The sequence below is a fragment of the Esox lucius genome, chromosome 9, assembly GCF_011004845.1.
Source record: "Esox lucius isolate fEsoLuc1 chromosome 9, fEsoLuc1.pri, whole genome shotgun sequence".
Classification (NCBI taxonomy): Eukaryota; Metazoa; Chordata; class Actinopteri; order Esociformes; family Esocidae; genus Esox; species Esox lucius.
Window position 1 is genome coordinate 19946082 of NC_047577.1, and position 15022 is coordinate 19961103.

Genomic DNA, 15022 nt, shown 5'->3' on the forward strand with positions numbered 1-15022 from the left:
GCCACCGTGTTCACGCACCTTTAACCTAGCATAGCCCTTGTACGTCAAACCATTGTGCTAGAACAGCACAGCGCCTGCTTTACGATAGCCCGGAAGGAAAGTCTCCCTACGGGGCTGCAATGACTCCAGCTTTGAATCCCAAATGCCACCCTAACCACTATATAGAACACTGTATGTTGCCGTTTGGGGCGCGTAGTAGCTTTCTACGTGACAATATCCACCATACGGCAATTATCCCTGCCCCAGCCTGGTTGTTCGGATCCCATTAGCAGGTCTGGTCTGTGGTTGCTGAATATGATATTCACAGGCGTGCTAGGGTGGTCATTTGGTGGCAGCGCTGGGATGCGTATTTGAGGCAGGCATCCCAAATGGCACGCTGTTCCTCATCTAATGCCCCAGTCCAACCTAGTGCAATTTGTGGGCTCTAGGGCGCTATATGGGATGTAGCTCTTCTTCCGATGATTTGCTTTCTTCCTCCGGCCCTCTCTGTCCTCTTGACAGCACACTCTATCGCCATCTAAACCGGATTAACCCCCGAATCCCCCAGCACAGGTGCTAGCGGGAGGAACAGACGAAAGCAAGTTAAAAGCAAATTTGCACATGGCTTATCGAATTGTCGCCAAACCCAATTGGCGCTCATAACATTATCCCAGAGGAAGAAAATGCCGCCTCATCGAGTCGTCCTCGGCTGGTCTGGTTCCCCAGGCCACGGTCCCCGGGGACATGTACAGCTGGAGAACTCTCCCCTCTCTCTTAACCCAGTGTCTCTGTCTAATAAAGCATAGCTGCCTGAAAATATTACTTAAATGTATATTGCTTTCTTTGTGGATAATTAGTATTGTGGATAAAAGTCGGTGTATTCAAGTACATTCTTTCCATCGAGACCTCTTTCAGGTAGTGTTCTCAGTAGTTTGATAACATCCCTAATCTGAATATTTCCATTTCAAATTCCTGTCAGCACAGGGGGCCAAAATGTTTTTCAGTGTGTGCAGTCTTCCTTTGCTACCCTCTCTGTTAATGTTCCAGGTCAAAGGTCAGCCTTGTCACATTATCACCGCAGCGCATCTACGGCGCGTCGTTTGTTTGACAGGACCACATGAGAATCTGTCCCCGGGTGTCCTGGTGTCAAGGGGCTTACCAGGCCAGGCGGGTCTTCAGTCGTTCCGTCTCCCTGGCAATGCCCTATGCATACCGTCGTGGTTGGCTGTGTTCCACGGCTCAGGAGTGCCGTTGGAGTGTTGATGTCCCTGGTGTCAGAGCGCCGGACACAGCTGAATGCAGGACAATGGGGGAGGGAGACGGTGAGGCTGGTGCCCGTGACCCGGTAACAGAATACCTGCTGCGTCAAAGGGCTGCCGGAAGACGCTGTCTGTCGCCGTTTGATCATCATGTTGCAGCAGGAATTCATGCCTAGGGCGTTACGTATTCTGAAGTTTGTTTCTGATTTCCGAGTTCAGAATTTGCCTACAAAAATATGCATTCGTTTTACTTCACAAATGTATTCTTATATTCTCTTCCTTTTGTTAGGTGGGACTTCAAATTGTTTTTAATCCATCAAGTTGTTGCAAGGCAACTTTATATAATTGACTGTAATCTTGAAAAAACCAGTGTCAATGTCACCTCCACTGCTGTTCATGATATTAGATTATCTAACTCTGACCCCTGTGTCGTTTCTCCATCAGTGGGCGAAGGTCGAAATCTGATCCCCATGGACCCCAACGGCCTGTCTGACCCTTACGTCAAGCTCAAGCTCATCCCTGACCCCAAGAACGAGACCAAGCAGAAGACCAAGACCATCCGCTCCAACCTCAACCCTGTCTGGAACGAGTCTTTCACTTTGTGAGTGGTGGTGTACCCCTTGGAACAGCACTGGGGCCCATTAAGTTGTTTGTGAATTATGGGAAATGTATTCATCTATGTGTTTTTTAGAGGTGTTCTCCCTGGCAACATTGTTGTTACCATTTTATTTGAGTGTATTTTGGGTAATGTAGTCGTTGCCATTAACCATGTACATATGCGTTTGTGGAATTTCAGCAAGCTGAAGGCTTCAGATAAGGACCGCAGGCTTTCTGTGGAGGTGTGGGACTGGGACCGGACCACCAGGAATGACTTCATGGGCTCCCTGTCCTTCGGCGTGTCGGAGCTGATCAAGTCGCCTGTGTGTGGCTGGTATGGACAACATTCAGAATCAAACAGTTTATGCATTGGATGGGAAACACCATATGTGGTGTGTTATTTACACCGCAGAGAGAGTAGCAGTCCTTAAGGTAATGTCGAAGAAGGGATTTTAATAAAATACATTTATAGAAGCAATCAGTGCGCCAGTGAGTTTTATATTACTTCTGTTTTGAAAGTGCAACGAGAAATCTCTTTTTTTTTTTTCTTTTTTTTTTCGGTCGTTAGTGATAAGCGCTTCCTCTGAACTTACTTGCGTTTGAAGTCATTCGTGGTCGTGACAGGTCCCCTTAGCACTGGCCTACCCTCCGTCTGTCTGGTACAAACCCATCGTTAATCGCAACCGCAACACTGAACTTTACCTCCAACGCTCAGTGCACTCTGAGGTGCCGTCTGATGGCCGGCGTTCATAAATTGCAATGTGTTTCATGAGCACCGCCGACACAGTGGCTCGATCGGTGGACCGGAGCCAGAGGGTCTATTGCCTTCTAATGAACTATGGGTCTAAGCCAAGTGGTTATAAATCAGCCGAGAGACTGGGAGGGAGGGAATATGGAGCCATAAGACGGTGTCTACTCGGATGTAGGAGCGCCCCAGCTTGCTTGTCTCAGGGAAGAACGTCTCTTTCTGTACTTTTCCGTTTGAAATGTTGACTAGGACTGTTCTCACTCATTGCTTTTAAGTAGGGTATCGGGACTCAGCCCATAAGCTGTGTAAATAAAGGAAACACTTGAGTAAATCAGAGAGATTAGTGTGTGTGTTTGTGTGTGAAGCTGACAGCTGTAATGCTTACACAATGTGTGTGTTTCGGTTTATTAGATACATTTTGGAACGAACAAACATTGACTTTCAAATACCTTCTGCACAGATGTGTGGGAGTGTAGCTGTGTGTGTTCGGGTGCGTGTGTGTATTTGTTCGTGCAAGTAAGGTCTGTCGGCTAACTGCTAGGATGACTACAATCCAGCCAGCCAATGTAAATCGTTGGGTTCATTTTCCTTCTGTAATGATGTTGTTATTTGAAGTTTATTTTTTAAGACATTTATTCCCCCCGCTCCCCCGTCTCTGTCTTTCAGGTATAAGATGTTGAACCAGGAAGAGGGCGAGTACTACAACGTGCCCATCTCAGAGGAGGATGACGGAAACGAGGAACTCCGGCAGAAGTTTGAGGTGCAAACTCCTGACAATACTTTAGTGGAGAGCATCCACTATTATCCCCCTATTAAAGCCCATTCTTCTGTCAGTCATGTTCTGTATTGCACATTTCTGGCAGTTATAATGCTTCTTTTTGTATGCCTGTTAGCTTGAATAAGTGGCTTGCGTTATATTGTAGTGTGTCAAAAAAGAAAAGTGTTTTTTTTCTTTTTAAGTAACTAACAAGTAAGTCAAGCCATTAGATGATGTCCTTTTGAAGTCTTGACCTACCTAGGCCTGCCTTAACCCACTGTTTCTAGCTCTCTAGTTCATCCCTTCTGTCTCGTCCTCTGTCTCACCCCTTTTCTCTGGGTCACTGTGTTATTTCCTCATTACTACTCAGTGTGCTCTTTTCTCTCCACCACCTTTTTTTTTTCTTTCTGTCTTTTTGTTTCTCTCTCCCAGTCCATCCCTCTCTCTCCTCTGTATTTCTCTCTGGAGGTCAGGTTTTCAAAGGGACCAGGCCGTTCAGAGGGCATACTGGGTCTGTATGTCAGGGATCCACTCCCCTCTGAGCCTGGGTTCTACAGGGCCCTGTGCCCTACATAATTCACTACCTTTAAACCAGGGTCCTGTGGGGGGGTCCCTGGGGCTCTCATAAAGGAGTGTATTCTGATGGAGTCCAGGGGGTGGAGGTGGGAGTGAGATATGTTTTTCCTGCAAGGAGGGATGTAAGTGTCAGGTTACCTGGCTGGTTTGCGGTCGCTCTAGCTTTCAGCCACCGCCTTTTACCTAAACAGACTCAAGAACACACACCCAAACACACACTTACTGTACATAACCTGCCCCCCCCCCCCCCCCCCCACAAAGCACATATGTACTGCACACAAATGGACACACCCAAACACGCACATAGACAAAAATAGATACTTCCAAAATATAATTAAGCAGCTTCTGTTATGACATGAACACGTATCAAAAGTGTTTCATAAATTGACATTCAACAATAACACAAGCCAACTCCCCTTAAACAAAGTTCCCCTTAAACAAAGTTCCTTTATTGAAGCAGAACAATACTTTTCAAAGTCTTGGCATTATATTATGCTCCTCTGGAGTAACTCACTGCCATCACATGATTGTGTATTTAAAATATTACTAGTAACAATATCCACAACTTAATATTATTAAATAGTCAGTATGAAATCTGATGTTGTGATAGCAGCAATTCCCAGGTGCCGACTGGTACGTCGCTGACCAATGACCATTCGGGTTACACGCCTGAACTGGCTTTGCTAATTATTGTACCGCACAAAAATGAATGGAGTGTTCTGTACTGCTACTGCTCTACCTCCAGCTACTGCCAGAGGAAGGAGCGCTTTGCATGATACATAAAGCCTGCTACAGTGGGAAACAGTGACAGATTGTCTATGAACTCAATAGTTTTGAAAACGTTTTCGTGAAATATTAACACAAAATAAATAGCTGATGATGGTTGGTTGTCTCAGTAGAGGACACTACATTTGTGTTCACCAAACAAATATTATAAAACAGACACTTAAGTATTATAACTTTAAAAAGATAATTGATAAATGTAGTGATGTTAAGTATTGTCCCTGCATTAGTTTAAATGGAGTTGTGAGAAAAAACAGTTGTAACATTACAAACAAATTAAATTGACCAATTCTGCTGGATAGAAGTCAACAAGAGCCAGTCCCATACAATCTGTCAGATATTGAATTGTTAGCTTGCTAATGTCACCGGGAGGGAAAAAGGGAACATAAAAAGGTTTAGCGTTTGGGCACCTTGGGGGGCGCAAAAACGAAATGGCCCCAGCTCCTCTGCAGCTCTGGCCGGTTCTACTGTAACTGGGGTGTGGGCCCGTTGCCGATATCGTAGAGGGAGCTTTTATGGTGCTCCCGCTAACGTTAGCTAAACATTACCCCCAACAGCTCTCGGGATTACTGGATCTGATTCAGCTTAGATTAATCTAAACTAACAGCACAGCTTTCAGTGAGTAGAGTGATGGGAGTCCAGCGCTTCAACAGAGATGGTGTGTTGGCACTGCTGGGAAGCACAGCCGGTCCAAACTGCTGCTGCTGTCCTCTTCTGCCAGGATCACAGGTGGAGGTGCTGGAGGCGGGTTCTTTAAAACCCTGCAGAGGGTTGTTGTTGAGCAGAAACTTGTCCTTCCTAAATATTTGACCATTGTATCATTTTAAGCCTGCTGGTCCTCTGTAGATGCAGCTCATCAATCGTGTGCGCTGGCAAATACATTATTTATTCTGAATTTATGCAGGATTGAGTCATATTTCACACGTTGCCATTTGACACCAGATCCATCTTTCCCTGGAAGTTCCTACACACCATCAGGGCAGCAGGCATACATTCATTCACTTTTACTCCGATTCATCCATTACATCCATCCAGCACAAACAAATGTGGGTTTCCAATGACAAAATATGGCTTACGATATTCCTGGAATTCTCAGGTAATTCGGAAATTGCTCATTCCCTACTGATTCTGGGAATATCTTTCTGGAAATTTCGGGAAGAGCGGGGCATTTATTGCAAGCTCCCGGAATGTCAAAACCCAAAATAACAAATAGCGACTATTGAGAATATTTCTACCCACATTGTGGATAGTCAGTGTGTGGTGTGCGCGTGTGTGTGGAAAAAGGAAACCTGTGTGGCCTCATGGTCCTGATTAACAAGTTCAGTGTGACATAAGGACATATTCCTCCTCCCTTTCTGCTGAAAGCACTGTATGTTACAAAGCTGACATCTGTCCGTTCATTTTACTGGCAACAGGGGTCAAGGGTTAATGGTCTGAGGTCACATCTGGTTCTCATGTAGTGTGTCTCTCTGACTGGGCTGTTTTGTCAACAAAGTTGATCTCCTTTTGTTACGGTTTCCTCTTTATATTTCTCTCTCTCTCCCTCCCTCTCTCCCTCCCTCTCTGCCTCTCTCCCCCTTGCTTCCTTCCCATCTCTGCCTGTCTCCTTTTGTCCTTCCCTAGCTCTTCATCCTTCCCCTTCTTGCTTGTTGAGACCTGCGTTCCTTACCCTTGGTCAGTTCTAATGTTTGAGCTTTTTTCCTCCCTGTTTCCTCTCTACCCCTCTCTTCCAGGATTGCCAAATTAACTATCACTTCCTAAAGGTATCTCTCCTTTCTCCCGCTCCTTCCTTCCTCCTCCCCTCTTCCCTTCCACTGTCCCCTTTTCCTCAGTCCCGCGTCCGTCCTCTTGTTCTCAACGCCATTCGTGTCCTGTTACTCGTCCTCACTTGGTTCTGCACAGATTGTTTGTTTGTGGTTCGAGGCTACTGCAAATAGATCCAATTTACTAACAGTTTGTTCCTGGCATGGTGTCGGGATTAAGGAAGGACAAGAGCCATTAGACAATGGATATTGTGCTCATCAATCATTCTCCTGATCGGAAAATTGCCTTGAGAAAACCCCATCAAACAGGAGGGGAAATGTAAGTGAACGTTATGGTGGTGGTGTTTAAAATATCTAATAGTTACCACACAGACATACATTCAGTGGTCAGTTTATTAGGCACACCTGTCTAGTATCTGGTCAGACCCTTTGCCTCCAGAATAGCCTGACTTCTCTTGGCGTGGATTCTACACGGTTCAACGGCGACTGCGGTCCAGTTGTACGCATTGACGTCGCGCATTTGATGCTGATTGGACACCGGTACATTCATGCAGCGAGCACTTCGTTCCCAAACCTCCCGGAGAGGCTCTGTTGGATTGTTGCCTCTGGGCTGTGCAGGCCATCTGTTGAAACTGAACCTCGGATTATCAACCAGCTGTTTTCACCCGGGAGAGCACAGGTTCTAATCAAGCTGGATGTCTTTGTTTTGCACGCCATGGCGTTGTGACCCGTCGTCTGTAAGAGCGATCCGTTTCCAGTAATGTGGTGATGTACATAATAAACTGGCAACTGAGTGCAGATTAAAGTGCTACACTGTGTACAGGTTAGCTCATTCTAATAAAATACGATGCTGTACATATGATGCTATGCTGCAGATACAGGTGTCCTCACAGGACTGCCTTATTGGTTGCTGGCCTTCTTCCTAATCATATTGTCCAATAGGAAGCCAGACAAACGTTGTAGCCATACTGCTCTGGGACTGAAGGTTAGGAGGTGGATGTATGTGTCAGGGCCTGTTTGTTATGCAGGCATTACATCCATGCCGACGTCAGACACAATACTGGGGATTCTTCTCTACTTTCCTGTTTATCTCCAGCAACAGTTCCTTCCCCTATTCTTCACTGCAATGGTTCTATGGACACTTTAATCCCATTTGTTTATCCTGGATTGCCTGGTGAAGGGAGAGAGTTTAGAGGAATGACAATCTAGGCTCTAAGAGGGCGGAAGGGGATTGTTAGTAAATGTGTCCATCAGAACACTCGCCGACGATGTCCACCCGTCCGTGATCTCTGTCTCTGTGTGTGTGTGTGTTCATCTTTGCTCGTCTGTGGTGTTTGTCCGTCTGATTATCCATACCAAACATAGGCCTGATGTCGTCGTCAATGTGTCCCATCTCTCTTTATTCCCTCGCCTCTCATCTAATAACTTCCCGGTTCTTGGTTCGGTCGAGGGTCGTCGTTCAGCACGCTTCGTCTGCACCAGAGGAGGAAACTGGCGGAAGTTAGTGTTTCTGTTTGCACTCTGTGCTTTGACCACACATTAACGATCCAATCGCGTAGGCATGTCTTCATCCACTAGAGGGCGACTCCACACCAGATGCTAACAGTAATGTGTTAGTAAAGTGAACACACAAATGGTGTACAAGTTTGTGTGGTAAATGCAAATATATATGTTGCTATCCTTTTTTTTGTTTTTTATGAAGTGGTGGTGCCTAGAAAGGTCCAGCGATCCTCTACTGCTGCAGTGGGTTTGGATCCAAGCCACTGCTTCAGGCACAAACTCCTCTGTTCTTCCTTACTTCCCTGTCCAATGGAATCCCATAATGTATTACCATAATGGGATTATAATGAGGTTGTCCCTAAACAGCATAACTGTGACAGGCTAGTTCAGATCCTCAATGCTATATTGGTAGTTTATGGGGGTTTACTTTTTTTTGTTGCTGAATTGGACTCATCCCACGCTGGTCAAAAGGGTCATGATTCTTTTCTTTAAAAAATGTTTGTGGGTTCAGGAAAAACCCAAAACGTTCCCTCATATGGCAAGCCGTTTTAACATTGAATCCATTAAATGTACTAGCAACTGTTTTTTAGTGACTATACATATTCTTTAGTTACTAGTACTTATTCCAGTAGTTACTAGTATCTATTATACAGTTTTACTAGTAACTATTCATTAGATACTAGTATCTATTCCAATTACTACTAGTAACTATTCAATTGTTACTAGTAACCAATTCCAAGTGTTAGCAATTTAATTCTATGGCCATTCTGATATGTACGGTTTGCTTTCCACCAGATACTTTTCAGCTAGTCTCTATTTCAGTTTTACTAACTATTCTATAGATAGTTGTACTTATTAATTAGTTACTAATATGTTTTAAAAATATTACTATTAAAAGTTGTATTGTTACTAGTAAGATTTTTTTATTCAACTAACATGTAGTCACTGACTATTCAGTTACTTTTTCTATTCAAATAAGAAAATTGTTACTAGTGAGAATAAAAGTTACTACTGTATTAGCAATTGTAAAAGTAACTAATAAATAGGTACTAGTATCTAATGAATAGTTACTGGTTAAACAGAAATAGATACTAGTAACTTTGAATTGTGACTAATAACTAATGAATAAGTACTTATCTAATTAAATGTTCCTAGTAAAACATTCTAGTAACTGTTTGAATAGTTACTAGTCCGAAGCAAATAGTGGATATCGAAGATTGTAATAACTAGTGTCTGTTCAATCTTCAAAATAATTAAGAATTAAGAATGTTATTGGTGATATCTTAATTTGGAGATACTTTTGAATGGAGGTATCAATGCATAAACATGAGGCAGACACCCAGGCCCACCCCTGATGTAACCGATGCGCGTACCTCACAGCCATTATTATATTCAGCTCAAAAACATTTTTAAATAATGTTTGCCGGACTCTTCACGCATTATTCACTCACTCTGCTTGTTGTATTTTTTCACGTTTTGATGAATCAAAGGTTTGAATAGGCATCTCAAGATTGCTGCTTGCATAAGCATCTTGCTGGCTATCAGGCTGTACATCCAGCCTACATTAAAATTTGGGGGAACACAACAGAATGGTGAGTTTTATCGATACTTTGTTGACCAGTTTATCACAGTCCATGACCAGTCCTATTTAACAACAGATGATCATCCATTATCTGTATCTTACAGTAGATAGGTTAGAAATAAGCTAGCTGTTTAATATAATAACCAGCTATGCATGACAGTAATAAATTAAGTGTAATTTATCTGTAAGGTAGCTAACAATCAAGATGGTTAACGTAGTTGTTTAGCTAGCAGTAAAAAAGTTGTGTGTGTGTCTCAAGTGAGTGTGACCCTGTCTTCTTACTGTTGTTCAGCTCTGCTTTCTCATTTGGTTATGCTTCCTGTTTAGAAGCACTATAGATGATCATTATTGAACTTGGACATCTGCATAGGATGTTTTCATGGTGATAGAGAATTAAAATGTCAAGCTGGCCCAGTAAGGTCAACTCAATGGTTTTAGGACAGATTGGGCACTAACGTCACATACCTACAGTCATTTAGTGATTTTTTTATATATGGTTTATACTGTAGACACCCGCGCCTTTAACAAAGCATCTTCACCAGACCACCTGAACACATTATTCACTATATTATTTCTCTTGTCTCTCCACCGTTGCGGCCTCTCCTCAGCGGCACACTTTTGAACCAGGAACTGAAGGGGAGAAGGCACCAGGAGATCGGAGGTAGTGAACCACCAGGAGGTAGTGCTGTCTTCAACCCATTACGATTAAGAATCTTGAGGCAGAACAAGCAAATGGGTGAAAACTACAACGGATCAAGCAGGAGGAACAAGGGACCACAGAGTTTTCGATCAACTTATAAACAATGCAACACTAATAAATCAACTTATAAACCATGCAACACTAATAAATCAACTTATAAACCATGCAACACTAATAAATCAACTTAAAAACCATGCAACACTAATAAATCAACATATAAATCATGCAACACTAATAAATCAACTTATAAACCATGCAACACTAATAAATCAACTTATAAACCATGCAACACTAATAAATCAACTTATAAATAATGCAACACTAATAAATCAACGTATAAACAATTCAACACTAATAAATCAACTTATAAACCATGCAACACTAATAAATCAACTTTTAAACCATGCAACACTAATAAATCAACTTATAAACCATGCAACACTAATAAATCAACTCTATAAACCATTTGAGCCTTGGGTGGATTTCTCCAATCCAATGAATAGTATAAGAGGATGAAGATGTCGTCTTTAAGTTTTAATTTAGCTTTTATAGCCTTCTCTGATTCGTTTTCTACCTAGTAGACGTTGAATAACTTTTGAGTGTTTTGACCACCGTCAGATGTCATGCTTCCTCTCAATCTGTGTTATCGAGTCTATCTTTGATTTATAAGAGCAAAATAGTATCTGTTTCATTAATTAGGTTGGAGTGAGAATAAACTGCATTGGTTGTCTCAAGTAGACTTGTCTTTTCTTTAACATAACACAATGTAAAATAGGAGATCACATGGATTACATGTAAAACCCTTCTACTATATGATGGCTGGTAGGCCAAAGACAAACCAGTTGAATGAAACATTCAAGCTAGCTACTTGTAATAGAGCATGTTTATGGAATTCTCATGACAATAAGTCATTGTGCAATGCACACAATCACTCATACTTCATATTATTACTGTTTATGGGCCCACTGTTCATGAAGCCCCAGTCAACCTCTTTAAATGTATGTATTTGTTGCTTTCTTTGTTGCACTATGCAACCTATGCCTGGGATTTATTGTTATATATTATGAAAATGTTCACGAGTGAGGGAAGGATGGAACGGGAGATTGACAGACGGATCGGTGCAGCTTCTGCAGTAATGCAGTCGATGTATTGGTGAAGAAAGATTTACCAGTCAATCTACGTTCCTACTCTCACCTATGGTCATGAGCTTTGGGTCATGACCGAAAGGACAAGATCCCGGATACAGGCGGCCGAAATGAGCTTTCTCCGCAGGGTGGCTGGGCGATCCCTTAGAGATAGGGTGAGAAGCTTGGTCACCCGGGAGGAGCTCAGAGTAGAGCCGCTGCTCCTCCACATCGAGAGGGGTCAGCTGAGGTGGCTTGGGCATCTGTTTCGGATGCCTCCGGAACGCCTTCCTGGGAAGGTGTTCCGGGCCCGTCCCACCGGGAGGAGACCCCGGGGAAGACCTAGGACACGCTGGAGGGACTATGTCTCCCGGCTGGCCTGGGAACGCCTCGGTGTCCCCCCGGAAGAGCTAGAGGAAGTGTCTGGGGAGAGGGAAGTCTGGGCATCCCTGCTTAGACTGCTGCCCCCGCGACCCGGCCCCGGATAAGCGGAAGAAGATGGTATGGTATTATGAAAATACCATTTCACCTAATAAAAGCTGTCTGAAGGTAGCGGTTTGTATGAGCAGGCATGCAAGAGTAATGCTAGTTGCAGCCTGGCCAAAGGCACTTAGATCTGTAGGAGCATTGCATTAACATCTCTGATTTAAACGAATTAGCTGTACAGCCAACCAACACAAGCTGCAGTTGACTAAACAAGTTCATTTAAACTAGTCAAGCCAATCTGAGGTCTGGCCTTTTTCTTTTCAACAAAAGGAAAATGTGTTTAGAGAGGTGAGCAAAGAAGTCCTTCAGCTCTAAAAGGTTTAAAATACACACACAGAAAGAATATGACAAACGTTTTAACATTTCCCGACAAGCAATCAGGTTTTATCGTTTTTTGAGAACAAATAGGCTGCGAGATACACATTTATATTTATCAGCTAATTTGCATTTTCACGATTTAGATATCACATTGTAAATGTTACTAGTTCTTATTGGATTGGGGATATCTTTCGTCTGAAAAGTTACTAGTAATTAATGAATAAATGTATCTAGAAAACATTGACTAGTAAAACAAAAATCGATACTAGTAACTAATTAATAAGTACTATTATATAATGAATAGTTACTAGTAAAACTGGAACCTATACTTGTAACTATTGGAATAATTACTAGTGACTAAAGAATAAGTACTAGTCACTTTAAAGTAGTTACTAGTTTTTTGGATTAAATGTTTAATCGACTTGCCATTCACTGAAGGGTGGCGTAACACTTAGTTACGGCCACCGGATGTCCTCATAGTTCACTGTAAACCCTGTGCCACTGAGACAATGTTTCAGTTGGTCTGCGTGTGACTGGGGCCCAGTGTCAGGAGTTAGAGAGCCGGCTTTACGACCAACCTGGCGAGTCACGACTATCTGCGCCTTTCACTTCTCCCTTGCTGTGGTTGCAGGGCCAGGCGAAGGACAAAATCGACCAAGCCAAAGAGCAGGTGCGTCTGAGAGGGAGTCTGGTTTGAGTCTGTCGTCGTCGGTTTAGCCTCCAGGTGTGCTGTGGTCTGCATTTGCCCCGACTGTGTGCCGGGCTGCCTGCTCCGCGCTTGCTATGGCAACGTCCGGCCCACTTAACCAACCCCCTAGCCTTGCAGCATAAACACCTGCGTTGTTCTGAGCGGACTGAATAGGCAGAAGAAATACAGTCAAGTCCTTACTGGGTTTTGCCTGAGTGCGGAGGTGGAGCATACACGTGGCATATACCCATCCAGCCCACTGCAGATCAACATGAGTTGCACTGATGGAGCTGCTTGGAAGTCTTGGTTTTACGGTGGCCGACCAAACTAAAGTTGCCCGGCTCGTTTGTTCCACATTGATACTTTGCTGCAAACTCCGCGGGGACCCTGTATAGATGCAGTGTCCATTTGTGGGATGACTGAGGACGGGAACAGTTCCGCTCCGTTTGTCTGTTTACGTTGTTTTGTATTGTACATGAATAGGTCGCTTAACGCACTGTCGTCCCATAGACCGGAGCTATAGGGGTGGCCGGGTTTGGCATGGGTGTGTGTTTCGGTGCTCGCCTTGGCGCGTGAGTTATTGAGATGGGCACTCTGGCTGTTGTAAAGTTGTCCAGTCCTCAGTGGGAAACGGTTGCCTCAGAGACTTGACGGTTGTGGGAGTGTGTGTGTTGGCGCGTTTTCCCCGTGTGTGTGCCCTGGGAGAGTTTACCGGCTGGCTTCGGCATGCATCTTGCTCCATCTAGAAACCATGATGAGTTTTGAGGCCTGGAAGAGCGTGTAGTGGAGGTGCTACAGCGTCACGGTCAACTGACTGGCACACCGACCAGCGACACTTCATTATAATTTTTTTAAAGAAATGTTTTTACCTGTATTCATTAGAAACAGGTTCGGATGAATTTCCAACTCTTCTAGTCTCCGGTTACCTGTTGATTCCACCAAACTCCACTTTACATTTGATCTCAGACTACCGTAACAATGAATGTTCCTATATTAGATATGGGGTACCGTTGTTTCGCATCTTGCGCCGTCTGTGTGTTCGTGTTCCATCTGCTTCAAAATCTATTTTAATTTTAATTTGAGATTGTTTTCTGTAAGGCCGCACAACAGTGTACAGGCTTGTGCGTGCTAGCGTCCGTGTACTTCAGAGTGTGTGTGTGTCTGTATGTTCGCCTGTCTCACGTGCTTTCCTCTCACCACGTGCAGAAAGCCAAGCTGGGCCCCACTAAGAAGACGATCACTCCATCGGATGACAACCGGTCCAGTCGGCCGTCCAACAACCTGGGCTCTGTCAAACTCACCGACTTTAACTTCCTGGCCGTTCTAGGGAAAGGCAGCTTTGGCAAGGTGAGCCGGGATTTGATCCATATTACAAATGAGAAAGAGGAACGGTGTCCCGTCTCAACGACCCGTATTTGGGAACTTCACTTAATTGGGATTTTTAAAAAGAAGCAGAGAAAATTGCTCTGTGGCGTAATGATTGCTCAGTCACTCGATGTTGTGTCCGTCCGACCTCTGACCTCCGCCGTCTCCGTGCGTAGGTGATGCTGGCAGAGATGAAGGCCACGGAGGAGCTGTACGCCATCAAGATCCTGAAGAAGGACGTGGTGATCCAGGACGATGACGTGGAGTGCACCATGGTGGAGAAGAGGGTTCTGGCCCAACAGGACAAACCGCCCTTCCTCACAGCGCTTCACTCCTGCTTCCAGACTGTGGTACCTCCACACAAACACACTTACACACATATAAAACACACACACACGCACAAACAGACACGTACACTTATCAGTCCGCTTTCTGAGTACTTTCATTCCTCAATCTTTAATCCCTCGATCTTCTCAAGCAGAGACGTTTTTTTAAACTTTTATTGGTTGCTAACAAACTCCTTACACCGTCTCTGCATCAATCTCAAGGTATGATTCCGGGGTTGCCAGATTTCATTGACCATAAACCGAAAAAATCTATCTAACAAAAAAAAGCCCAATTTCTTCCATAAAACCCTATCTGTAAATGAACCCGCCAAAGCCAATTTTTGCCCGCACATTGTCGTTAAAAATAGTCAGATTGTTCGGGAAATCACTCCATCTGGCAATACTGTGCAAGTCCCACCCACAGTGTCCCGTACTGCTCCTACCTGAGAGCCCCGGCTGCAGCCAGATACT

General features: G+C 44.0%; 1 protein-coding gene across 2 annotated transcripts in view; it reads left to right on the top strand.

Moving 5' to 3' along the window:
* The window catches only part of prkcaa (protein kinase C, alpha, a), a 154675-nt gene that overhangs the window by 98878 nt on the left and 40775 nt on the right, over positions 1 to 15022 (top strand). For both annotated transcript variants that reach the window (XM_010889334.4, XM_020049769.3), the window contains 5 exons: positions 1683 to 1839; positions 2035 to 2169; positions 3250 to 3343; positions 14067 to 14207; positions 14402 to 14575. In XM_010889334.4, coding sequence (XP_010887636.1) covers positions 1683 to 1839; positions 2035 to 2169; positions 3250 to 3343; positions 14067 to 14207; positions 14402 to 14575 — 701 coding nt within the window. The remainder of the gene's footprint in view (positions 1 to 1682; positions 1840 to 2034; positions 2170 to 3249; positions 3344 to 14066; positions 14208 to 14401; positions 14576 to 15022) is intronic.